The 27,933-nt window shown below is 38.9% G+C and overlaps 1 protein-coding gene and 1 non-coding gene across 2 annotated transcripts in view; one reads left to right on the top strand and one right to left on the bottom strand.

Moving 5' to 3' along the window:
• Positions 1 to 26,641, bottom strand: part of LOC137734293 (uncharacterized) — a 148,688-nt gene extending 122,047 nt beyond the window's left edge. Inside the window, exons 1-3 of the mRNA XM_068473584.1 lie at positions 26,438 to 26,641; positions 25,658 to 25,999; positions 24,769 to 24,910 (exon numbers count right to left, since the gene is read on the bottom strand). Coding sequence (XP_068329685.1) covers positions 24,769 to 24,910; positions 25,658 to 25,999; positions 26,438 to 26,641 — 688 coding nt within the window. The remainder of the gene's footprint in view (positions 1 to 24,768; positions 24,911 to 25,657; positions 26,000 to 26,437) is intronic.
• LOC137735812 (small nucleolar RNA R71) lies at positions 12,508 to 12,618 on the top strand. Its single transcript, XR_011068716.1, has one exon. It is a non-coding gene; the product is annotated as a small nucleolar RNA R71 (small nucleolar RNA).
• Positions 26,642 to 27,933: the final 1,292 nt, after the last annotated feature.

Genomic DNA, 27,933 nt, shown 5'->3' with positions numbered 1-27,933 from the left:
TTTAGTTTGTGCTTTTAAGTGTTTTGATTCATTTTATTTCCCAATTTCGTCCAGATTCACCAAAGTGCTCAAAACTGCCCAGAAAGTGATTTTAAGGCAGTTTTGAGTGTTTTGGGTGATGTTTGAGTCTTTTGGTTTGTTTTAATGTTTTAAGTGTTTAGTTTTACATTCTTTGAGTTAGTTTAGTGTTTTATATTGTGTTTTTACGTTCTTGAGTCAAGTTATTACTTAATTTCGTCCAAATTTGTGTTTGTGCTCAAATCTGCCCAGAAAGTGGTTTTTAGGCAGATTTGAGTGTGTTTGTGTTGTTTTGAGTCTTTTGAGTCAATTTCACATTGATTAGCATCCCTAGTTAATCCCCGGTCTAGAACGATCCCTATTTGCTCATTTACTACAATTGTCATCCATAGGGTTAATTTGTGTGTTTAACTATTTTCGCATCACATCACAACCCCAAAACCATCAAGAAACACCATTCACACACACATGCACTTACTCTTTCATCATTGCACCACCATTCACACACACATGCACTTATTCTTTCATCATTACACCACCATTCACACACACATGCACTTACTCTTTCACACATACATGCACTTACTCTTTCATCATTGCACCACCATTCACACACACATGCACTTACTCTTTCACACATACATGCACTTACTTTTTCATCATTGCACCACCATTCACACAGACATGCACTTACTCTTTCATCATTGCACCACCAATTTAACACATGCATTCACACACCAACAACCTAGCTCTTTTTCCATCATTATTTCATCCACATGCACTCTCAATCATAACAACCACATTCACTCTTAAACAATCACCCACATATTCTCCCATTCCCCCTATAAATACCCTTGCATTCATTCATTCAAGCATCATCTCATTTCATACACAACACACCACAAACACTTCCATTCCTTCTCTTTGCCGTGAGTCCCCTTAGAATCCAAAACCATCTTTCCATTTCCATCACTCCTCACTCCATTCCACACTTCCATTCCCCCAAACCAACTATCCTTAGACCTTATGCTACAATAAAGAGGAAGAGAAGAAGGCCTAAACGTTCATACAATTCAAGTTTGAGTTGTTGGAATGTTTAGGTGTTTCTTTGATTTCAATGTTTAAATTCAATTCTCTTTGTTTGTACGTATGAGGAATGGAAGAGAAGAGTGCCTAAACGTTCATACAATTCAAGTTTGAGTTGTTGGAATGTTTAGGTGTTTCTTTGATTTCAAAGTTATAATAAACTAAACCCCCTTTAGCTAGGGGGTGATTCGAAATATATGTTTATGCTTGCATTTTGATTTGATTACTTCTAATTGCGTTTCATAAGTTGTGGTTCAATTTGTTTAACCGTTTGATTGATAACTTATTTATGTATGTTTATTGAGAGTGTACACTTAATTTTCATGCATGAATATGACGCTAGAATATAAGTGAGTTTCACCTAATAGTTACGAACTTATATTCACAAGTAGTGGAGGTTGCTTATAAACAATCGCGTTAAATGAATTCTTGGCATAAGTTTCATGCGTATTCCATAGTAACGAATGCCTCGTCAACACTTAAAGTTTTCATGATGCTTAATGATTTTTGATTGTATCTTTATTGTGCTTTTCACGTAAAGGACTTTTGGAGAATGTTGTGAATTGCGTTGCGCTAACCCATCCAATTCATTAACTTAAGGAAAACTTGACGGTTAATTTAAGCGGACCTAATTGACCCGGGGCGTTGAGAATTAATGATTTGTTGAAATGCAATTGGAAATCGTTTTATTATGCAAGTATAACATATGTGGAGATGAACCCCGTAGCTAACTTTCCATCCATTCAATTCCATCCATTTGTTCTTTCTTTTCTTGTTTCTGTTTTCATGTTTAATTTAACTTGTTATTCAATTATGTTAAACATGTGAAACTAATTTCTTTTTAGTTAGAAGCGAATTTGAAGCCATGGACATATGTTGGTTATGATTTGATTTACTCCAGTTATGAATTCATGAACTTTAGATGTGGGTTACTTTCCTGTTTTGATTAAGAACTTGTTTATGTATGTGGGTTGAGGGTCGACACTTAATTTGCATGCCTAAAACTTGATGCTAGGATAAAAGGGAATTTCACCTAATCGTTATGAACTTATATTCATGAGTAGTAAAAATCGCTAGTCACGATTGTGTTTAGTAAACCCTAGGCTGGATTAACATGCGTATCCCATAGTTATGAATGCCTAGTCGATGTTTATGATTTCCGTTGAACTTAATGATCTTTGTTGAATGTCTCTATCATGCGTATTCCATGTGAGAGACTTTTATTAGGAATAATTTGGTTGTAATGCGTATCCCATTCAATCCAATGAATCTAAGGAAATCTGAAGGTTAATTTAAGCGGACCTAATTAACTTGGAGCATTGTCATTCATCGTTTGTTGAAGTCATAACTGGGAGTCAAATTATATGCTTATGTTCATGTGTGGATAAGGAACCCTCTAACTAGTTTTTCATCATTCTATTTTATCAATTTCGTTTTTATAATATGTTTTAATTAGAATCTGTGCATTTAGTTTAAATTCATCCAAAACCAATCCCCCATTTATTTTAAAGTGTTAGATTAGTTAGAAATACATTTAGTTTGTGCTTATAAGTATTTTGATTCATTTTGTTTCCCAAATTCGTCCAAAGTACTCAAGGTGCTCAAAACTGCCCAGAAAGTGTTTTTTTTAGTTTCGAGTGCTTTGGGTACTGTTTGAGTCTTTTGGTTTGTTTTAGTGTTTTAAAGTTTAATTTTGCATTCTTTGAGTCTAGTTTAGTGTTTTAAACTTTATTTTACGTTTTTGAGTCAGTTTCCAAGAGATTTGCAATCCCTCCTAATCCCCGGTCCAGAACGATCCCTACTTATACTTATACTACAAATCGACAAAAAGAGGGTTTAATTTGTGTGCGTATAATTTTCGCATCATAAGGTCAGATTGTGAGTCATGCATGTGAGGGATGTTTTGGGTGTTAAAACATGGAATCTGCACGGAATGGAATGATTGTGTTTGTTGGTGTCAAAATGGCTGAAATGAATTAAGTGATGGAAATGGGTGTTTTTGGCGCAAAAGGGAGGTGGACAAGTAGTGGAATGCACAATCTGACTTGGTGCTAGAAGTGCATAAAGTGATGGGATGATATGGGAACACACGGCCAAGGTTGAGACATGCATGTGAATGCATGTTTTGATGTTGGAACCACATAGCTGACTTCAATGATTTTGCCTTGTTTAGAATCACCCAATATGGCCGAATTGCATTTCTTAACACTTCACATCTTTTCTGGAATGTTTTTACTTCATGTGCCTTCCCAGTGATCCAAATTCACACTTGGCTGCACACTAACACCAAATAATGTAAAATGCAACTAGTTTAATCCAAAACAATCACAAAGACGCCAAATAAGGAAGATAAAAATGCATGCAGAATGTGACTTATCAAATACCCCCAAACCTGGTTTTTGCTAGTCCTCGAGCAAACTTAAAACTAAAACACACAAAACACAAACATCTAACTAAACCACTTTCGCTGGCTAAACGATTGCACTGAGCATGTGCAACAAGCCTTTGAACCCCTAGGTGTCCCTAGATGGAGGAGTTGTGTCTCCTGAGGGTTTACAGTGATGACACTGATAGGAGCATATTCATGCGACTTAAATGGCTTGTTCTCGTGCATTTACGTTATGTTTCTTTAGTTATTTTAGTCCTTTATGCTTCTTTTGTGTGTTTTCAGGTTCTAAGGGCAAAGTATGCAAAAGGATGCCTTTTGGAGCCTTTTGGGGCAAATTAGAGATTGGAATGGATATCATATGCTTGGAGCCAAGAGGATGGACGAAATTGAAGGATTCCTCCTCCATTGCAGCCACATGCACATTCAATCATTCACACCAAAACCTTGCACATGCTTTCCCATTTCATTATTCATTCACCTTGCAGCCACTCCACATGCATTTCTAGCTTTTCCTTTGCATTCTTCCTTTAATCAACACATGCATCCACTCACCAAGAAATCATTCATTCCACATGCACCCAAAACACCACCAGAAATCATCATTGCCGTGGGTACCTATCCCATTTCAGATTGTCATTCCACTTCATTGCACATGCATCTTCATAATTCAACACATGCATTCATTATTTATTTACTTTGCATCCTTTAATTTAATCACATGCACATTCAAACAAACACAATCATTCCAGCCATACCTTGCATTTTCAGATTGTTCCTCCATCATTGCACCACAATGCAGCCACATGCACTTGTTCCTCTAACATTTCAGCCACTTGCACTCCCATTCTCTCCCAAAACCGTGCACATGCCTTCTCCTTGCATTTCCAGCCATTCCACATGCTATTTCAGCCACATGCACTCATAATCATTCAACCAACATGTGCACATGCAACCTAGCTGTCATGTTCCCCCCATTTCACCTATAAATACTCATTCATTCACACTCATTCATACACAATCCATTCACCACAGAAATAAGGCCTTTGTGCCAGAAATTCATCCATTCCAAACACTCTTCCATAAACTCATCCATTGCAGAAATGTAGACATCAAACCACCCTTGTGCCGTGCCTTCCCTATTAATCCAAACACCACTCCCCAAACCATTCACACCATCAAACTATCCTTAGACCTTGTGCTACAACAACGAGGAAGAGAAGAGTGCCTAAACGTTCATACAATTCAAGTTTGAGTTGTTGGAATGTTTAGGTGTTTCTTTGATTTCAATGTTTAAATTCAATTCTCTTTGTTTTGTACGTATGAGGAATGGAAGAGAAGAGTGCCTAAACGTTCATACAATTCAAGTTTGAGTTGTTGGAATGTTTAGGTGTTTCTTTGATTTCAAAGTTATGAGGAAATTCGAAATATATGTTTATGCTTACATTTTGATTTGATTACTTCTAATTGCGTTTCATAAGTTGTGATTCAATTTGTTTAACCGTTTGATTGATAACTTATTTATGTATGTTTATTGAGAGTGCACGCTTAATTTTCATGCATGAATATGACGCTAGAATATAAGTGAGTTTCACCTAATAGTTACGAACTTATATTCACAAGTAGTGGAGGTTGCTTATAAACAATCGCGTTAAACGAATTCTTGGCATAAGTTTCATGCAATCATAGTAACGAATGCCTCGTCAACACTTATAATTTTCATAGAGCGTAATGATTCTTGCTTGTACCTCTTCTATGCATTCATGTTGAGGACTTGTGGGGAATATTTTGAATTGTCGCATGCATCATCCAATTCAATAACGTTAGGAAGATTTGAAGGTTAATTAGTGCATCACGGTTAACTTGGGGTGTTGAGAATTCATGGTTTATTGAAATGCAATTGGAAATCATTTTATTATGCAAGTGTAACATGTGTGGAGAAGAACCTTCTAGCTAGCATTCATCCATTCATTTCATCACATTCATATATACTATCTGTTTTAATTCGAATCTGTACATTTTAGTTTAATTTCATCCAAAACCAATCCCCCTTTACTTTAATGTCCAATTTAGTTAGAAATACATTTAGTTTGTGTTTATGAGTGTTTTGATTCATTTTATTTCCCAATTTCGTCCAAATTCACCAAAGTGCTCAAAACTGCCCAGAAAGTGATTTTAAGGCAGTTTTGAGTGTTTTGGGTCATGTTTGAGTCTTTTGGTTTGTTTTAATGTTTTAAGTGTTTAGTTTTACATTCTTTGAGTTAGAAAGTGTTTTAGTTTGTGTTTATGAGTGTTTTGATTCATTTTGTTACACAATTTCGTCCAAATTCACCAAAGTGCTCAAAACTGCCCAGAAAGTGATTTTAAGGCAGTTTTGAGTGTTTTGGGTGATGTTTGAGTCTTTTGGTTTGTTTTAGTGTTTTAAAGTTTAGTTTTGCATTCTTTGAGTCTAGTATAGTGTTTTATATTGTGTTTTTACGTTTGAATCAAACCATAATCTTAAATTCGTCCAACATTGGGTTTAAGGTCAGAAACTGCCTAGTTAGTGTTTTTAGGCAGTTTTGAGTTTTTTGAACTTGTTTTGAGTCCTTTGAGTCTTTGTGAACGTTTTTAACTTTGTTTTTACGTTTTTGAGTCAAATCCAAGTGATTAACAATCCCTCCTAATCCCCGGTCCAGAACGATCCCTACTTATACATATACTACAATTTGACGAAAAGAGGGTTTAATTTATGCGCGTATAAATCTCGCATCAGACACCCACAAACATCTACAAACACTGCAAACAATTTGGCTAAAACATGCTTTAAACAAACTAATAAGAACCAATGAAGGTTTTGTCATTCAATCAACTCAAAAGTTTTCCACTTCAAAGAATCGTATCAATTGTAACGTATAAAGATATTTCTCCATGTCTTACGACTTCAAAGTCACCATACCCAAATGCTTAAGATAGAATTCGCCTCAACTCTACTCCTCACAGCTTCCACTCAAGTTTTCACTCAGATCTTAAGGTTTAGTCTCTCAACAACATATATGAGTGAAATTATGTAAAGGGAATCAAAATTCTCACATATGAAATCTGGAATGGAAGCACAATTTCTGAGTAGATCTCATGAAATGAATCAAACGCTAAGAATAAAGATAACACACACACTTACCATCACCCATGAATACATCCTCAATGATCAGCTAGGTCTTTCTCAAGATTGTAATGTAAGGCTTAGGTTATAGGTTACGAGAGAAGTGATATGAAATACTAGAGCTTGGGGCATACCAAAGTGTTCTTGAGGATCATGCTCTTCACTTGCATTTGTTTTCTTTCTTCTTTGTTTTTGGCATCCAGACCCTATGTCTTATAATGAGGAGTTTTGGAACTTGTATCCATTTTAATTCTCTTCTTTTTTTTTATAACCTCTTTTTTTTTTAGAAGCATCTTCAACATAGGCGCCCTCGGTACATGCCACAATCTTGTTCTAAGCTCAATTTACCTTTAGTCTTCATCACCTTGGTATTCCCCAAACTATAAGGTATGTCTTGTAATGGGCTAGAATGGGTAGAGTATGGTGTGGGTGATGAAAGAGTTAGGCTAAAGTGTTTGGCTGCAACGAGGGTGAATGGAGCACACAAATGGGTAGGATTTAAGCCTTTTAGTAGTTAAACATGCATAGCCTAACATCATCTCATTGAGTTCATTCATGAATGATACTAAATACATGGTATCTGCAAAGGAGAATGATTCTTAGCATCCAAACGAAATAGAAATAATGAGATCATTTAAAGTGAAAATGAAAGAAAAAGATAGGAGTAGGAACACTTTAAACCCTCTCAAAGAAGCAATTAGGCTCAAAATAACTCACTAGGGGTAGTCTCCACTATTCTTCTTCCAGAATTTGAGTATGGTACCTCTATCATCATAATTTCAAGAGTTATAGCTTTATAAATGACAACAAGATGCAACTCTTTTCCATAGCAACCCAATCGTTTGTTTTCAAACATAGTCCTCATATACATTCGTATTGGCATGCAAAAACACTCTTAACCGAAACTAACACCTCAAACAAACATAACACAAAACAAACACCTCAAACAAACATAACACAAAACAAACCTTCCATCCCACCCCCAAACCTAACCTAAACATTGTCCCCGATGTTTAAAATTGTATGCAATGCAATTAGGCAAAGAATATGGAATGGTAATAACATAAACACAAAATAAGGAAATAACACAAACCACACTAGGTTGCCTCCTAGCAAGCGCTTTATTTAATGTCTAGGCAAGACATAGTAGCTTGTTCATGGTGTTGTAAATTCAAGAACATCTACGACTTGATACACTTGTTCTTCCTCCACTTTATCCAAGTATGGTTTCAATCGCTGCCCATTGACTTTAAAATAAGTGCCATTCTTCATGTTCTCTATCTCCACAGCTCCATGGGGAAATGTTCGCAGCACTTTGAATGGTCCCACCCACCTAGACTTCAGTTTTCCTGGAAAAAGTCTCAAACGTGAGTCATACAAAAGTACCTTCATACCTTGGTGAAACTCCTTCCTTAGGATGGCCTTGTCATGATAGAGCTTAGTCCGTTCCTTGTAGATTTTGGCATTCTCATATGCCTCATTTCTAAGCTCTTCTAACTCATTAAATTGGAGCTTCCTTGCTACTCCAGCATCCTTGTAATCAAAGTTGAACTTCTTGATGGCCCAATATGCATGGTGTTCAAGCTCCATTGGCAAGTGGCAAGCTTTCCCAAACACAAGGCGATAAGGACTCATGCCAATGGGGGTCTTGTATGCTGTTCTATATGCCCATAGTGCATCATTTAACCTTAGTGACCAGTCCTTCCTTGTAGGGCTCACAGTCTTCATCAAAATGTTCTTGATCTCCCTATTGCTAATCTCCACTTGTCCTGAGGTTTGAGGATGGTACGGGGTTGCCACTTTGTGGTTGATGTTGTACTTCTTCATTAAGGATTCAAAGGGTTTGTTGCAGAAATGGCTGCCACCATCACTAATAATAGCTCTTGGGGTTCCAAACCTACAAAAAATCACATCTTTAAGAAAATTCAACACAACCTTATGATCATTAGTTCTTGTAGCAATGGCTTCAACCCATTTGGATACGTAATCCACTGCCACTAATATGTATAAACAGCCAAAGGAGGATGGAAATGGTCCCATGAAGTCAATTCCCCAAACATCAAAGAGCTCCACTACCAAAATGTTGTTCAATGACATTTCATTTCTTCGACTAATGTTCCCCATCTTCTGGCACCTATCACACTTAGAACAAAAATCAAAACCATCTTTGAATAAAGTAGGCCAAAAGAAACCAGATTGTAAAACCTTTAGAGATGTCTTTTTGGCACCAAAATGTCCTCCACATGCCAATGTATGGCTAAATGTTAGAATGCTTTGTTGCTCACTCTCTGGGACACATCTCCTAATGATTTGATCAGGGCAATATTTAAACAAATATGGTTCGTCCCAAACGTAGTGTTTTACCATGGCAAGGAACTTCTTTCTTTCCTGAAAAGAAAGGTCATTTCTCATTATACCACAAGCAAGATAATTAACAAAATCCGCATACCATGGTTCTTGTTCTTGAACAACAAGAAGTTGTTCATCTGGAAATGATTCATTTAGGGGCAAAGGTTGTCCAACTCCATGGTTTTCATTAAGCCTGGACAAATGGTCAGCCACAACATTATCACTGCCCTTCTTATCTCGAATTTCCAAGTCAAACTCTTGTAGTAAGAGTATCCATCTAATCAAGCGTGGTTTAGCATCCTTCTTTGTCATCAAGTACCTAAGGGCTGCATGATCAGAAAACACAATAACTTTAGATCCCACAAGATATGACCTAAACTTTTCTAAGGCAAAAACAACAGCAAGCAACTCCTTTTCAGTTGTTGAATAGTTAAGTTGAGCATCATGCAGAGTCCTGCTTGCATAGTAGATCACATGCGGAAGCTTGTTCACCCTTTGCCCTAAAACTGCACCAATAGCATAGTTAGAGGCATCACACATTAATTCAAAAGGTAACGACCAATCTGGTGCCATAATAATAGGGGCCGAGGTTAGTTCATATTTCAAAGTATTGAATGCATCCATACAAGCCTTATCAAAATGAAATACAACATCTTTAGCTAACAGATTGCATAATGGACGAGTGATCATTGAAAAGTTCTTAATGAAACGATGGTAAAAACCCGCATGTCCCAAAAAACTTCTTACTCCCTTCACAGTGGTGGGGGCTACCATATTGGTGATGACGTCAATTTTGGCTTTGTCCACCTCCATTCCTTTGCTAGAGATTACATGTCCTAACACAATTCCTTGTTTCACCATAAATTGGCACTTTTCCCAATTGAGAACCAAATTTGTTTCCTGACATCTTTGAAGTACTAAAGAGAGATGGTTAAGACATTCATCAAAAGAGGAACCAAACACTGAGAAGTCATCCATAAATACCTCAATGAATCTTTCTACCATGTCCGAAAAGATGGCCAACATGCATCTTTGGAATGTTGCTGGAGCATTGCAGAGTCCAAAAGGCATTCTTCTGTATGCAAATGTGCCAAAGGGGCAAGTAAAGGTTGTTTTCTCTTGATCCTCCAGAGCGATTGCAATTTGATTGTAACCTGAGTATCCATCCAGAAAACAATAATGTGAGTAACCTGCCAATCTCTCAAGCATTTGATCTATGAAAGGCATAGGAAAGTAATCTTTTCTAGTGCTAGAATTCAACTTCCTGTAATCGGTGCAAACACGCCAACTGGCCGTGGGCTTTGTGGGCACAAGTTCATTGTTTTCATTCCTCATCACAGTGATTCCCACCTTCTTAGGCACCACCTGAATAGCACTCACCCATTTGCTATCAGAAATGGGATATATGATTCCCACATCTAACAATTTCAACACCTCATTCCTAACAACCTCCTTCATGTGTGGATTAAGTCTTCTTTGTGGCTCACGGGTTGACTTTGCCCCTTCCTCCAAAAGAATCCTATGCATGCACATGGTAGGGCTTATTCCCTTGATATCTGCAATAGACCAACCAAAAACTGATTTGAACTCTTTTAACACCCTAATTAGTTTATCTTCTTCAATTGGGGTGAGATCAGAAGCTATGATAATTGGAAGAGTTTCAAATTCAGCTAGATATGCATATTTTAGATGTGGTGGGAGTGGCTTAAGTTCAAGTTTTGGTGCCTTAACAGTGGAAGGAGTTAAATGTGACATTGATGATTCTAAAGGCTCTACAATAGGTGAAACATTCAAAGGATACAATGCCAATGCTTCCAAGGCAGCTACTTCTTCCATGAGTGCATCTTCTTCATCAAACTCATCTTGAGATTGACTCAAAACAGGTTGTAAGGGTTCATTCGATTGTGCCTGCAAGAACTTAGAGAATACAAGTGAATCAAGCACATCAATGGCATAACAATCAAGAGATGAAGAAGGATGAGCAAGAGATTCAAACACTTTGAATTGAACTGTCTCTCCTAACACTGTCATAGTGAGGAGTCCATTTTGCACGTCAATGATGGTCTTGGCCGTGGCCATGAAGGGTCTCCCAAGCAATATAGGCAACTCACGATCATGTATAGGAGCTTCTTCCATGTCCAACACCACAAAATCTGCAGGCAATATTAGTTTATCAACTTGAACTAGGATATCTTCTACTATACCTCTTGGATATTTCACGAATCTGTCTGCAAGTTGTAATGAAATGGTGGTGGCTTTCAAATCTCCCAAACCTAGTTGAAGGTACACTGAATAAGGCATTAAGTTGATGCTAGCACCCAAATCAAGCATTGCCTTCTCTACTTTCTTGTCCCCTATGGTGATGTTGATAGAGAAACTTCCTGGATCCTTGAGCTTTGGTGGAAGTTTTCTTTGCAAAACTGCACTCACATTCTCAGACACCACAACCTTCTCATGTGGTCCATACTTCCTTTTGTAGCTGTTTAACTCCTTGAAGAACTTCCCATATGCCGGCATGTTCCTAATGACATCAAGCAAAGGTAAGTTAACATTCACTTTGCTTAGTATATCAAAAATCTCCTTAAATGACTTATCCTGCTTGCTCTTGGCAAGTCTTCCAGGGAATGGTATTGGTGGAGTGTAAGGTTTCTCGGCCTTGTGAAGATTTGGTGCTTCAAAGGAGGAAGTAGCATGGCTTGGTTCCTCATTTGGTTTCTCATTATCTCCTTGAGTAACACCTGCATTCACATGATCATATTCATTAGTAACTTCATTGCCAACTCTATTATCAATAACCTTACCACTTCTAAGTGTAGTGATTGCTTTGGCTTGCTCTTGGTTCCTTTGGAGTATCACGGGTTGGCTTGGAAACTTCCCAACCTCTCTTTGGTTCAAGGCATCTGCAATCTGCCCTAATTGTGTCTCCATTTTGGTTAGGGCTGCTGAATGTTGTTGGAGAGTGCTATTTGTGGAATGTTGGAATTGCAAGGTGTTTTGGGCTAACAACTTAACCGTATCCTCAAGGGTAGTGGCAGGTTTTGGTTGGAAATTTTGGAAATTGTTGCTCTTCCACGAAAGATTGGGATGATCTCTCCAATTTGGGTTATAAGTATTGGAATACACATCATTCCTTGGCCTTTGATTGTAAGAATTCATGAGGTTCACTTGCTCTTGAACATACTCGGGGTAAGCCTCCCTAGATGGACATTGGTGAGTAGGATGGCTTGGTATGTTGCAAATGGCACACACTTCATTTGCTTTTGGCACCATGTTGAGCACGGATTCAAGCTTCCTTTCTAGGTTAGCTACCTGCAACAAGAGCTCATGATTAGAACTTGTTTCATAGACTCCAACTTTCTTACCCCTTAAATCTTTGTGTTGAGCATTAGACCCCAACATCTCATAAATGTTATATGACTCTTGAGCATTCTTTTTCTTCAATGCTCCACCTGCTGCATTATCCACAGTTGATTGACAATTTTGGGTTAGTCCATCATAAAAAATTTGCATTTGTAAGTGAAAAGGTAACCCATGGTGTGGACATTGCAACAAGAGGCCTTTAAAACGCTCCCAACACTCATTGAAAGGTTCACCATCATCTTGTTTGAAGTTGAAGATTTGTCCCCTTAATGTGGCTGTCTTTTGAGTGGAAAAGAACTTCTCCAAGAACTTCTTAGCCACGGCATCCCATGTAGTGAGGGAACCTGGTGTTAGAGTCATCAACCAACTCTTGGCCCTATCTTTCAATGTGTAAGGAAACACTCTCATCCTCAAATTTGCTTCACTTACTCCCTGCAAAGGTAAACCACTCACAACATTGTAAAACTCTTTAATATGAGCTAAAGGGTCTTCATTAGGTAAGCCATAAAATGAAGGAAACATATGGAAATGTGAAGATTTGAGATCATAGTTTCTAGCTTCTGTGGGCAGCAAGATGCATGAAGGTGAATTTGGTATGATTGGTTGAGCAAAGTCCTCCAAAGCTCGAAGTTCATCTTCGTTGCCCGCCATCTCTTCTTCTCTTTCCCAATTAAATTGCTCAGATTCTTTACTTGTTGAACCAGGTGAATTCCCTTCCTCTTCCTCACGGCTAAAGGATGAACTTGATGGCACAAAGTTGTCCAAATTGTGGCCCTTCAACCGTTCAATTCTTTGGCCTAACTCAACAAGTCTATTTGACATATACTACCTGAAATAAAATAACACAAGTGTGAATGAAAATCTACTAGCAAACAACAATGAAATGAACAAAAATAAACTTAAAAACGTTTGAAAGGACTCAAAGGACTCAAAGGACTCAAAACAGATTCACAAGACTCAAAACAAGCTAAAAACTCTCAAAACTGCCTAAAAACACAAACTGGGCAGTTTTGACACTAAACTCAACTTTGGACGAAAATTAGGTTTGGGCTTCACTCAAAATGCTTCAAAACACAAGATAAGACAGATTCTAAGCTTAAGACTTAACAAAATATGGGGGGGGGGGGAATTTGTATTTGGACGAAATTTAATTAAATGGACATATTGTAAAGAAAACAGATTGTAAAGCAAATTGATGTAAACCAATGGATAATGGAATGGCTAAGGGATTCCTCTCTACTCACGAAATATATGCAACTTAAACCAACTTCTAGTTATCAATTCGACAAGTTATGAACCTTGACACTAATCAAAATAGCAAACAAGCAAACAAGCAATTACAAGGGACTGAAATCAGTCCCCGGAAACGGCGCCATTTTTTGTTGATGTATAATTCCTTCCTAATGCTAGAATATATTTAGTATAATGGCACAAGCAAGGGTGTCGAATCCGCAGGGACTAATTGGACCTATGTAACTACTTGTTTTGCAAGAACTCTAAGAAATGAATCAAACTAAACAAACTAGGCAGATTTGGAAATGAATCAAACTAGTCTAAATAGACAGATTTGTTGTTGTAACTTGAAAGCATGAGAAAATGAAGTAAACACAAATAAATGAATCAACAACTAATGTAATGGGATAGTATCAATGGAAATGAAGCTAGGGATTCGGTTTCACCATTGCTCAACTAAGTCCATGTTTGTCAAGTTAGTTTGTACTCATTCATCTACCTATTTCTTGAGTTTGTTTCACTTGGATATGATCAACCATATGATGTGTGGATTTGATCAAATGTCTCTAATCATGAACCTAATTGTGATGTGCAACTTTGGTTCATAATCAAGATTATGTAATGTACAAGAAACTTTCATAAAACCAAAGGGAATAACTCGGCAGGATGTGTGCTAAACACTCCCTTCATTCATTCACATATCTACCAAGATTATGCATGATGTGTGTTCTAATCTTGGCTACACAACTTTGTGATTAATTCAAATGATGATCAAACATTAAAATCAACACACTAAGTCACCATTAAAACAGAAAATGAAACAAGAAATAGATGGACAAACTGAGCATTCTAACTTAATTACATGGCAAACTTTGCAAGGTTACATCGAATCCCTAGAGGAAGATTAGTTACACTTCATGTTTACAAAGGTTTAACATAAAAATAAATAACATGAGTGAACATAAGATTAAGAAGGAGAAACCCTTGAAGCAAAACTGATGTTGAAGTCCTTGAAGAGTTCCTTGGTGTTGCTTCTCCAAATGTGGTGCGGATGAAGGTAGAATGGCTTGGTTGAATGGTTTCTGCCCTTGGGACAGAAAATGGACAGAGAATGGAGTGAAATGGGAGAGGTTATGGGTGTGTAATGGACTGGTTGAATGGTTTCTTCCCTTGGGACAGAAAATGGACAGAGAATGGAGTGAAATGGGAGAGGTTATGGGTGTGTAATGGACTGGTTGAAGAAGAAAACTTGCGGAACCCTTTGTTGTGTCAAGTGAGCCTTGTTTTATAGAAAAAAATGTGTCTTACACAATCAGATTGGATCTTTTAAATGTTTAACTCAGATGGCAGTGCATAAGTGATGGAATGGCATCAAATGAGCTGGACTTGAATGGGTTTCTGAGGTGTTGTTCTCACGGCATGGACAAGGTCTGCAAACATGTGGTTTGTTTAATCAAAATGCATGTGCCCTTGCTGCAACAAGTGAGTGGAATCTGCCAAAAGTGAATTGTTTGTACAAATTCTGGAAAGGTGAAATAGGCACACGGCATGGATAAAGGGATGAGTTGGATTTCTGAAATGATGGTTGCAAGGAGTGGTTTGTTTAATCACAATGCATGTGAATTTCTGCAAAGATGAAGTGGAGAAAGATAATGGAGTGTAAGGTCAGATTGTGAGTCATGCATGTGAGGGATGTTTTGGGTGTTAAAACATGGAATCTGCACGGAATGGAATGATTGTGTTTGTTGGTGTCAAAATGGCTGAAATGAATTAAGTGATGGAAATGGGTGTTTTTGGCGCAAAAGGGAGGTGGACAAGTAGTGGAATGCACAATCTGACTTGGTGCTAGAAGTGCATAAAGTGATGGGATGATATGGGAACACACGGCCAAGGTTGAGACATGCATGTGAATGCATGTTTTGATGTTGGAACCACATAGCTGACTTCAATGATTTTGCCTTGTTTAGAATCACCCAATATGGCCGAATTGCATTTCTTAACACTTCACATCTTTTCTGGAATGTTTTTACTTCATGTGCCTTCCCAGTGATCCAAATTCACACTTGGCTGCACACTAACACCAAATAATGTAAAATGCAACTAGTTTAATCCAAAACAATCACAAAGACGCCAAATTAACTAAAATGCACAGATTCAAATTAAAGCAAAATGTAAATGTGAATGTGTGATAGAATTTGAATGGAATGAAGGCTAGCTAAGGGGTTCATCTCCATACATGTTATACTTGCATAATAAAATGATTTCCAATTGCATTTCAATAAACCATGAAACTCAACACCCCGGGTTAACCGTGATGCACTAATTAACCTTCAAATATTCCTAACGTTATTGAATTGGATGGGTTAGCGCATACAACAATTCAAAACATTCCCCACAAGTCCCCTACATGATTGCATAATAGAGATACAAGAAAGAATCATTACGCTCTATGAAAATTATAAGTGTTGACGAGGCATTCGTTACTATGGATTGCATGAAACTTATGCCAAGAATTCATTTAACGCGATTGTTTATAAGCAACCTCCACTACTTGTGAATATAAGTTCATAACTATTAGGTGAAACTCACTTATATTCTAGCGTCATATTCATGCATGAAAATTAAGCGTGCACTCTCAATAAACATACATAAATAAGTTATCAATCAAACGGTTAAACAAATTGAATCCACAACTTATAAAACGCAATTAGAAGTATTCAAATCAAAATGCAAGCATAAACATATATTCGAATCACCCCCTAACCAAGGGGGTTTAGTTCCTCATGGTACAAAACAAAGAGAATCAAAGAAACACCTAAACATTCCAACAACTCAAACTTGAATTGTATGAACGTTTAGGCCCTCTTATCTTCCATTCCTCATTCGTACAAAACAAAGAGTATTGAAATTAAACATTGAAATCAAAGAAACACCTAAACATTCCAACAACTCAAACTTGAATTGTATGAACGTTTAGGCACTCTTCTCTTCCTCTTCGTTGTAGCACAAGGTCTAGGGATAGTTTGATGGTGTGAATGGTTTGGGGAGTGGTGGAAATAGAAGGATGGTGTTTGGATTGTAAGGGAGAGCACGGCACAAGGGAGTTTGATGGTCTACATTTCTACAATGGATGAGTCTTTATGGAAGAGTGTATGAATGAGTATTTATAGGTGAAATGGGGGGAACATGACAGCTAGGTTGCATGTGCACATGTTGGTTGAATGATTATGAGTGCATGTGGCTGAAATAGCATGTGGAATGGCTAGAAATGCAAGGAAAAGGCATGTGCACGGTTTTGGGAGAGAATGGGAGTGCAAGTGGCTGAAATGTTAGAGGAACAAGTGCATGTGGCTGCATTGTGGTGCAATGATGGAGGAACAATCTGAAAATGCAAGGTATGGCTGGAATGATTGTGTTTGTTTGAATGTGCATGTGATTAAATTAAAGGATGCAAAGTAAATAAATAATGAATGCATGTGTTGAATTATGAAGATGCATGTGCAATGAAGTGGAATGACAATCTGAAATGGGATAGGTACCCACGGCAATGATGATTTCTGGTGGTGTTTGGGTGTATGTTTGAATGGTGCATGTGGGTGAAGGTGTGGCTGCATGTTTGAATGATTAAAGGGAGAATGCAAAGGAAAAGCTGGAAATGCATGTGGAGTGGCTGCAAGGTGAATGAATAATGAAATAGGAAAGCATGTGCAAGGTTTTGGTGTGAATGATTGAATGTGCATGTGGCTGCAATGGAGTAGGAATCCTTCAATTTCGTCCATCCTCTTGGCTCCAAGCATATGATATCCATTCCAATCTCTAATTTGCTCCAAAAGGCTCCAAAAGGCATCATTTTGCATACTTTGCCCTTAGAACCTGAAAACACACAAAAGAAGCATAAAGGACTAAAATAACTAAAGAAACATAACATAAATGCACGAGAACAAGCCATTTAAGTCGCATGAATATGCTCCTGTCAGTTGGAAAGCATGTGTTTGCTGAAATTGGATTAAAGAATGTGAATGCTAGGTTGGAGAAATGATTATGGATGCATGTGTTGAATGATTTGTGGTGCAATGATGAAGAGAAGTTGCTGAAAATCTAAGGGGAAGGCACGGCAAAGAAGGATTTCAGGATGCATGTGTGTGTGAATGGTGGTTTTGCATGGCTTTGATGGATTGTTTGATTGGGCTAGAGTTTAAGTACATGAAATGGACCCAAATTGCTTCCCCTTGCATGGCAAGGAATGGTGTTTGTGTTAAGCCCATGGCAAGGTGTTATGTAATTGGGTTAGGGCCATTGTTTTGTGTCCTCAAGTGCATACAAGGCCTTCAATTTCATCCAACACTTGGGCTCCAAGCATAAGCTATCCATCCTTAGCCCAATAGTGCTCCAAAACACTCCACAATGCATCATTTCGTCAAACACGTCTTATTATCCTGAAAACACACAAAAGAAGCATAAAGGACTAAACTAACTAAAGAAACATAACGTAAATGTACGAGAACAAGCCATTTAAGTCGCATGAATATGCTCCTATCAAATACCCCCACACTTAGCTTTTGCTAGTCCTCGAGCAAAACAGAAAAACAAAATAAAACGAAACGAAACAAACCAAACACAATCTTAAACCTTCCAACGTTGCCTCAGGGATTTCCAATACACATGACATGTTAAAAATCATTATTCCCACAGATTTTAGCCATCTTTACACTTAAGTACATTCTTACTCATAGTCACCACATACTAGTTCACAATTAAGCATTTAAAACACATTTCGAATGTAGTAACATGCCTTAGAGAATTTCCTCAATTCCTTACTAGAATGCACTCTATTTTCACACAGATTTTCTGACTACACACCCTACACTAGTTATATGTGAGAGATTGATGTAAACATGAAAGACTAGGATCTCACATATGTTATAACAAAGAAAGCATTTTCTGGATTTACGATAATGATATGAATATGATCTCATGAATGGAATGCTACTACTTAGAATGAGAACCAGTGATTCCATAAGCTCATATCAATTCCAAACTCCACATATTGAATACATAACATCAAGATAGAAGTTGAGGGTTGTAACGGGGCTAAGGGTAATGGTTTAACAAAGAAAGGTAAAGTAAAACAAAGGTTCTTAAAGTAATAGGAAGCGAAGTAATCAAATTGACACTTAAACTCACTTTTAATGGCAGAAATCAACTTTTAAACACAAGGGAAGATTCATGCAACAACTAGGGTCAAATTCACTCTTTTGGACCCTTCCTTCAATAACCAATGCTTTTTTTTTTTTTTTTTTTTGGCTTGACTAACAACTTCATCTTATTGTATGTTATGCCATCAATATCATGCTTTGAATGAAACGGATATAAGTTCTAGCATTTAGTTCTATCATGATACAATTGCATTCTAAGTAGCAACCAAGCAAGGAATAATGAGATCATGCAACAACTTTAGAAAACAAAGAATCACAGAAAATAACTCTCCAAAGAAAGTAATGGCTCGAGTCTCACAGGGATGTAGCAGTTGTTTGAGTTCCTTCCTTCAAGCATGTTGCAAAAACGAATTTTTCTTTTATGATTGCATGTGAAGTCATACATTATAACCATAACCAAGCATATACCAAGAGTAAATCAAACTTTTCTCTATGTTTATAACTCTTTCTAACCGTCATGCAATTATAAACCAAATCCTTATCATTGTGTTGGAAGGTACCCTAAGACACAAACACACAAAAACGACTCAAAACACTCTTTTTAGGCTTTTCAAAACATTTTCTTCAAATTTTTATGTGATTTTCGGAGTTATAAAACACAACACACTAAAACACTCTAAAACAATTTAAAAACACCTTAAAACAGCAAGGAACAACATTTGAAGTTATGGGTGATAAAATCCCACGAATTTGCATTAACAACATTAGTTACCCCCCCACACTTAAATCAAACATTGTCCTCAATGTTTTAAGCATAGATTCACACAAAACATAAGTAAACACACAAAAAGCACTTAAACATACTAAACATGGCAAAATGTAATTAACAAAGAGAAGAGTTTAGGGACGCAAATCTGGTTATTGAGTGTAAATTCCATCTTCTCTTTGTTGATTGCATTGAGGCTTGATCTTGATGATTCCACAGGCTTACTCTCGAACTGGTTGCCGCCCATCGTTGATTTTCCTTTGTGCTACTCTTGATCTGGGCAGCAGGATTCTTTTGGTCTGCCCCGAAGGTCTGAGCTTACTCCTTTGGTCTGTTTCTTTGTTCAATCTTTCCAATTCGTATTGAAAAGGGTTGGAGGATAACTCAGCCTAAGTTTGTCTCCAGATGCTTCAATGTATCATTTTCACTTGCCTTACTCGCTCCCCTTTGCAGAAGTGGTCCCTTCTCTGGAAGTGTATCAACCATTGAAGATGACTACTCGAGAGCAACGCTAGGTAAGCAATCAGGAATAGATTCCAGGCAGTTGGCTCCAGATCGGAAGACTGACTCTAAGTGCCGGCTGATTGCTTCTTTTACTTTGCCATGCGAGTAAGAACAAGGACAAAGAAAAAGACAGGGAAAGAGCATGATATGAGATACTTTTGCTTTTGACATTGATGATATGAGATACCTTTGCTTTTGAAGAAGCGGTGAATGAATCAGCACACTTCAATCCGCCGTTTCCTCCTGGGTCATCTGGTATCATCTTTGGGGAAGAAGAAAGAATTGAGTATTTCGAAAGGCTTTGCTGGGAGTGCGCCCTCAGAGGTGAGGGAGAGTTGGGCATTTTCTTCAGGTTTGCCTTGCCATAAAAGACGAAGGTCGACATATATAGAGATAAAATCAAGTTGTGGTACTGTTTTTTTACCCTTGTCGACAAATGTCTCTTCGATATCTGAACGACGCCTCTTCGATTTCTGAGCAGGCGCCCCTTTGCTTTCTGAACGACACGTAGTAGTGCGGATGCGGCTCCTTTTGACAAAGCTGCACGCGTTTTCTGAAAAGCAGAGAAAGCGTCGCCGAACTTTGCGCTTGTCGGCTAAAGATGTGTAGTTGCGATGATGGCCTCCACGTGTTGTCTGAAAAGAAGAAATCTTTTGACAAAGTTGAACACGTCTTCTGAAAAGCCGAGAAAGCGTCGCCTAAATTACGCTGGAAATTCTGGCTTTTTGAATCGGAGGACGCGTCGCCTTGGCTTTTTATAGAGCTATCGATCACCACAACAAACACACTCTGAAGATTTCCCATTCTTGAAAATCGACTCCAGCCCTTTGAAATTTAACTCCATCCCTTCTCTTTGAACACTTTTGAAAAATGGCAAACTCATCGAACCTTAGCTTGGAATTGAGCCTTAGCAGTGATACGGGCGCGCCGCGTCAAGGTAACGTATGGCGCCCTTCTTTCTTATCTTCTAACGGTCTTCTTACAGGTGAAGACTCCGTGATGCAGGACGCCACAATAGCTACAATAGTAGCTAGGAACCTCCTCACTCCAAAAGATAGTAGGCTGCTGTCAGGACGGTCCGATGAGTTGGCCGTTCAAGAGTCCCTCGCACTTAGTGTTCAGTGTGCGAGTTCTGTGTCCAACATGGGCCAACGCCTGCTTGCCCGCTCCCGTCAGGTGGAATCATTGATGGCAGAGGTAGAAAGTCTTAAGCAAGAGATCCAGCAGCTTAAGTACGAGAATAGAAGTTTGCATGTGCTTGCAAATAACTATTCGTCGGGCATGAAGAGGAAGCTTGATGAGCTGCACGAATCTGAGGGTCGAATCCAAAGTGACCGTCAAAGGCTTGCGGCTTATCTCCAGAGGCACCTTTTTCCTGGGTCATCCAGCGCTTGGCCAAGTATTGAGGCCTGGAATGCTCTAGCTCCGATTCCTTCTGCTCTGATGCCTTCTGCCCCTATGCCTCCCACTTTTATGCCTTCTGCTTCGACGCCTCGCAGTGGGGCTTCAAGTAAACGCCCTTTGTGAATGCTCCATCTTTCTTTGTTTAGCAGTGCCTATCAATAAATCAAACATTTTCTCAATGTTACAATCATAGACTCACACAATTAATAAACAAACAAACAATAACAACTAAACAACCTAACAAGGCAGAAACGAAATAGCAACAAAGAGAAGAGTTTTTAGGAATCTGGAATTGGAGTGCTTTCTAAGTCTTCCTTTGTTGAATGCATGGGTTGCCTCCCAAGTAGCGCTTTCTTTTACGTCTTGCAGCCGGACGGTACCTCCGTTTAAGCTTGACTAGGTTCCACGGCATGGAGGGGTACCTCCTCCACGACATGCTCCTCAAACGTCTCGTAATAGGGCTTCAATCGATGCCCATTCACTTTGAATTCTTGCTGCGTCCTTGAACTTTTGATTTGTACTGCACCATGAGGGAAAACATTAGTGACAATAAAAGGACCAACCCATTTGGAACGCAACTTACCCGGAAACAACCGAAGGCGAGAATTGAACAACAACACTTTCTGCCCAATAGAGAACGTCTTGGCACAAATCATCTTGTCATGGAATGCCTTCGTTTTCTCGTTGTAAATCCGAGCATTCTCATATGCTTCATTTCGGATTTCATCAAGCTCACACAATTGAAGCTTCCTATGTAAACCTGCGGCATCAAGGTCCATATTGAATGTTTTGACGGCCCAATGTGCACGATGCTCTAATTCGACGGGAAGATGGCATGGTTTCCCATAGATGAGCCGAAAAGGTGACATCCCAATGGGGGTTTTGTAGGCAGTGCGATACGCCCACAATGCATCGTTTAAGCGCAAACTCCAATCCTTCCTTGTAGACCCCACGGTCTTCTCAAGAATCTGCTTGATTTCCCTATTCGAAACCTCGGCTTGCCCGCTCGTTTGAGGATGATAAGGTGTGGCCACCTTATGCATGACATTGTATTTCTTGAGCAACGCCTCGATGGTTCGATTGCAAAAATGGGAACCTCCATCACTGATTAGCACTCGTGGCATTCCAAACCTTGCAAAAATGTTAGTTTTCACAAAATCTGCAACCACTCGAGAATCATTAGTTCGGGTGGCTTTTGCTTCCACCCATTTCGACACATAGTCCACAGCAAGCAATATATACAGAAACCCATGTGACGAAGGAAAGGGACCCATAAAATCAATACCCCAAACGTCAAAGATTTCAACACTAAAAATGGGGGTTTGAGGCATTTGTTGTTTAGGACCAATATTGCCCGTTCTTTGGCATCTATCACAAGACATGCAAAATGTTCTAGCATCCCTAAAGATGGTAGGCCAATAGAAACCACATTCTAACACCTTAAGTGCTGTTCTTTTAGTGCCAAAGGGTCCCCCACAAGCATAAGTGTGACAAAAGGTTAGAATAGCATTAAACTCAGAATCGTGCACACACCTACGTATAACTTGGTCAAGGCAATATTTCCATAAATACGGGTCATCCCACACATAAAACCGTGCCTCTTTCTTCAATTTATCACATTGGTGTTTAAGTAATTCACTAGGAACATGTTTAGACACTAAATAATTCACCAAATCAGCATACCAGGGTTCACTTACCTTGACGGACATCAGTTGCTCATCTGGGAATGTCTCTATGATAGGCACGGCATCCTCCTCATGCACCATACGGCTCAAGTGGTCAGCCACCACATTTTCACTTCCTTTCTTGTCCCAAATTTCGATATCGAATTCTTGGAGAAGAAGCATCCAACGAATGAGTCGTGGTTTGGCCTCTTTCTTGGTGAACAAATACTTCAATGCTGCATGGTCAGTATAAATAATAACTTTAGTACCAAGCAAATAAGAACGGAATTTATCTAAAGCAAATACAACAGCAAGAAGTTCTTTTTCAGTGCTAGAATAATTCAATTGTGCATCATTTAAAGTCCGAGAGGCATAATAGATAACATGCGGCCTCTTTTCCTTCCTTTGCCCCAAAACAGCTCCTAATGCGTAATCGGAAGCATCGCACATAAGCTCAAAAGGAAGGCTCCAATCCGGTGGAACTAAGATAGGGGCCGAAGTTAGCATTTCTTTGAGGTGATTGAACGCCTTCTCACACTCCTCGTTGAAGTCAAATGCCACATCTTTCTGGAGGAGACGGCAAAGAGGGTTTGAGATCTTGGAGAAGTCCTTGATAAATCGCCTATAAAATCCTGCATGACCAAGAAACAAACGAACCTCTCGAACCGAAGTAGGAGAGGGTAAGTAGCGCACAAGATCTATTTTCGATTTATCCACTTCAATTCCTCTTTCAGAAACAATATGCCCTAGAACTATGCCTTGTCTAACCATAAAGTGACATTTTTCCCAATTAAGCACAAGGTTAGTTTCTACACATCGTTTCAAAATTATTGTGAGATTTTCCAAACAACCATCAAATGAATCACCAAACACACTGAAATCATCCATAAATACCTCAATAATCTTTTCCACAAAATCTGAAAAGACACTTACCATACACCTTTGAAACGTGGCCGGAGCATTGCATAAACCAAAAGGCATGCGACGATAAGCAAAAGTACCAAAGGGGCACGTGAAAGTTGTCTTTTCTTGGTCATCCGGCGCTATGACAATCTGATTATATCTAGAATAACCATCAAGGAAACAATAAAAAGAATGACCGGCTAACCTTTCAAGCATTTGATCAATGAACGGCAAAGGGAAGTGATCCTTCCTTGTGGTGGCGTTGAGCTTCCTATAATCAATGCACACACGCCAACCTGTTTGGATACGGGTTGGCACAAGCTCATTCTCGGCATTCTTCACCACTGTCACTCCGGACTTCTTTGGAACACATTGCACCGGTGACACCCAACGACTATCAGAGATCGGATAAATCACTCCACAATCAAGAAGTTTGATAATCTTCTTTTTCACAACTTCCATCATTGGAGGGTTGAGACGGCGCTGAGCCTCTCGAGTTGGTTTAGCCCCCTCCTCTAGAAGTATGCGATGCATGCACGTAGTCGGGCTAATTCCCCTAATATCGGCCAAAGTCCACCCAATGGCCGTCTTGTGCTCTTTCAACACTCGGATCAACTTCTCCTCCTCTATGGCGGTGAGTGATGAGGAGACAATGACGGGCAATGTCTCGTTGTCTCCCAGATAGACGTACTTTAAATGATCGGGCAACGGTTTAAGCTCAAGTACGGGTGCCTGAATCACTGAGGGTAACAACTTATTAGTGGAAACTGAAATTGAAATTGGGTTAGAAGGCTTACCATGGTGTTGAGGTAGTGACTCAAGGGCAGCCACTATCTCGGCCTCCTCCACACTTCTAGGCACGGCAAAACCAGATTTTTGCCCAATTCCTTGTGAAATTGTTGTTTCAAGTGTATCCCTCTCCAAACAATCGAGAAAATCCTGCGCCAAATCATCAATTATATCAATAGAAAAGCAAGAATGATCGTCCTTAGGAAATTTAATACTTTCAGAAAGATTGAAATCAATGACTTCCCCATCAAATTCCATCGTTAAAGTTCCTTTAAACACATCTATCTTGGTGCGGCCTGTTTTCATGAAGGGCCTCCCTAATAGAATCGGCAATGGGGTGGAATGGGGTGAATCCTCCATGTCAAGCACGTAGAAATCCGCTGGAAAAATCAAGTTACCAACCTGTACCAAAACATCTTCCAAAACACCCTTTGGATATGCATTAGAACGATCGGCTAATTGAATTATCACACCATCATTTTTAAGCTCACCTAAGTTCATAGATGCATAAATAGAGTATGGCATAACATTAATCGAAGCCCCTAAGTCTAACATGCATTGTTCAAACTTAGTATTACCCATAACGCACGGAATTGTAAAACTACCCGGATCTTTGCATTTAGGGGGTAATTTCCTTTGTAACACAGCAGAGACATTTTCACTTACTTGAACCACCTCTTTGTTTGAAATCCTTCTCCTTGTTGTACAAAGTTCTTTTAAAAACTTAGCATACCTCGGGACTTGCTTAATCGCATCAAGGAGCGGAATATTAACTTGAACTTTCCGAAAGGTCTCTAGAATGTCCTTCTCAGCTTCTTCCTTCTTTGATTGCCTAAACCTGCCAGGAAAGGGCACATTTAGTGGAATAGAACTAGAAAAAGTTGAATTGGGACTTACCTTGGTGGTTTGGAATGGTTTAGGAGGACTAGATGAATTCGGCAAGGTTTGGTCATCCTTGGCCGTGGGCTTTGCTCCCCGTGCTTCTTCTTGCAGCAACTTGTCCTCCTCGTCTTGACTTGATTTGGATGTATTTGAGTCCGTTCCAACCTGTTTACCACTTCTCAACATGATGGCCTTAGCGGTTTCAAATCCTCCCTTCGGGTTCATAACGGTTGAACTAGGCAATGTGCCTTGTTCTCTAATTTGCCCCATAAACTCGGCAATTTGACCCATTTGCTTCTCCAAATTATCCACCCGTTTGTCTTGGATTTGTCTCTCCTTATTTTGAGTTTGTACTTCCTGCGTCAAAGTAGTAAGTAACTTAACAACTTGATCATTAGCCAAAGACATACCTGAGGTTGTTGGGGCAGATTGCACTTGGTTTTGATTGGGGATGAATGGCTTTGTATAAAAGCCCGGTGGTTGCTGCCTAAATCCTCCTTGTTGTTGGGGTTGTTGAGGATCCCGCCATTTGAAATTTGGATGGTCTCTCCAACCCTGATTGTAGGTATTAGAGTATGGATCATGGCGTGGTTGATTTTGGTTCCCAAAACCCACGGCATTGGCAGATTCCCAACCTCCATTCTCTATTAACTGAGGGCACGTCTCCGATGGATGCCCTTGCATTGAACACACGCCACACACTTGGTTTTCTTGTGGTTTTGACCCCTTGACAACCTGAGACACGAGAGAAGTAAGATTAGCCAATTGTGACTGAATATCAGAAATTGCACTTACCTCATTCACACTTTGTTGTCGTGGCCCCTCTCTTTGTCCAACACCTTCATATTGTTGAGCGTTGTGTGCTCGGTTGGCAATTAGAGCTTTGGCATCCATTAGATTCTTGTCCACTAATGCACCACCCGCCGAAGCATCTAGCATTTGACGTTCCATGGGAAGGAGTCCCTCGTAGAAATATTGAATGAGCAGATCCTCCTTCATTTGGTGCTGTGGACATGAAGCAACAAGTGATTTAAAACGTTCATAATAAGATGGGAACGACTCACCTTGATTTTGTTGAATGCTACTAATTCGTTTCCTCAAGAGAATGATCTTTGCAGTGGGAAAGAATTTCTCTAAGAATGCACGTTTCATACTTTCCCAAGAATTGACAGTTCCAGGAGACAATTCAAACAACCAATCTTTGGCCTTGTCCATAAGTGAGAATGGAAAGGCCTTCATCTTCAAAATACTCCCATCAACGTTGATGGGTGTCATACATGAGCAAACTACCTCAAATTCCTTAAGATGTTTGTTAGGATCTTCCATGGACAACCCATGGAATTTAGGAATATGATGTAATAAACTAGACTTAAGTTCAAATTCTTCTGTCTTACCTTCAGCTGCTGATGCGATAATTATACGCACACAAATTTTACCCTCTTTTCGTCAAATTGTAGTATATGTATAAGTAGGGATCGTTCTAGACCGGGGATTAGGAGGGATTGTTAACCACTTGGATTTGACTCAAAAAAAACGTAAAATAACAATATGAAACACTATACTAGACTCAAGGAAAGCAAAACTAAACTTTAAAACACTAAAACAAACCAAAAGACTCAAAACAGCACCAAAACACTCAAAACTGCCTTAAAATCACTTTCTGGGCAGTTTTGAGCACCTTGAGTACTTTGGACGAATTTGAGAAACAAAATGAATCAAAACACTTACAAACACAAACTAAATGTATTTCTAACTAATCTAACACTTTAAAAGAAATGGGGGACTGGTTTTGAATGAAACTTGAAATAAAAACAGAAACTTGGAAACAAACAGATTGTAAATTAAAGCATAAGGAAGTGAAGTAAACACAAGATGAATGAATCAACAACTAATGTAAAAGGATAGTACCAATGAAGATGAAGCTAGAGATTCGATTTCACCATTGCTAAGCCAAGTCCATGCTTGTTAAGTCAGATTATACTCATCCCTCTACTTATTTCTTGGGTTTGTTTCACTTAGATATGATCAGCCATATGATGTGTGGATTTGATCAAATGTCTCTAATTATGAGCCTAATTGTGATGTGCAACTTTGGTTCCTAATCAAGACTATGTAGTGCATAAGAAACTTTCACAAAACCAAAGGGAACACTTGGCAGGATGTTTGCAAAACATTCCCTTCATTCATTCACATATCCACCAAGATTATGCATGATGTGTGCTTTAATCTTGGCTAAACAACCTGTGGTTAATTCAAATGATGATCAAGCACTAAAATTAACACACTAAGTC

The sequence above is a fragment of the Pyrus communis genome, chromosome 5, assembly GCF_963583255.1.
Source record: "Pyrus communis chromosome 5, drPyrComm1.1, whole genome shotgun sequence".
Taxonomy (NCBI): Eukaryota; Viridiplantae; Streptophyta; class Magnoliopsida; order Rosales; family Rosaceae; genus Pyrus; species Pyrus communis.
Note: the sequence above shows the minus strand (reverse complement) of the source record. Positions and strands in the feature narration are given on the sequence as shown.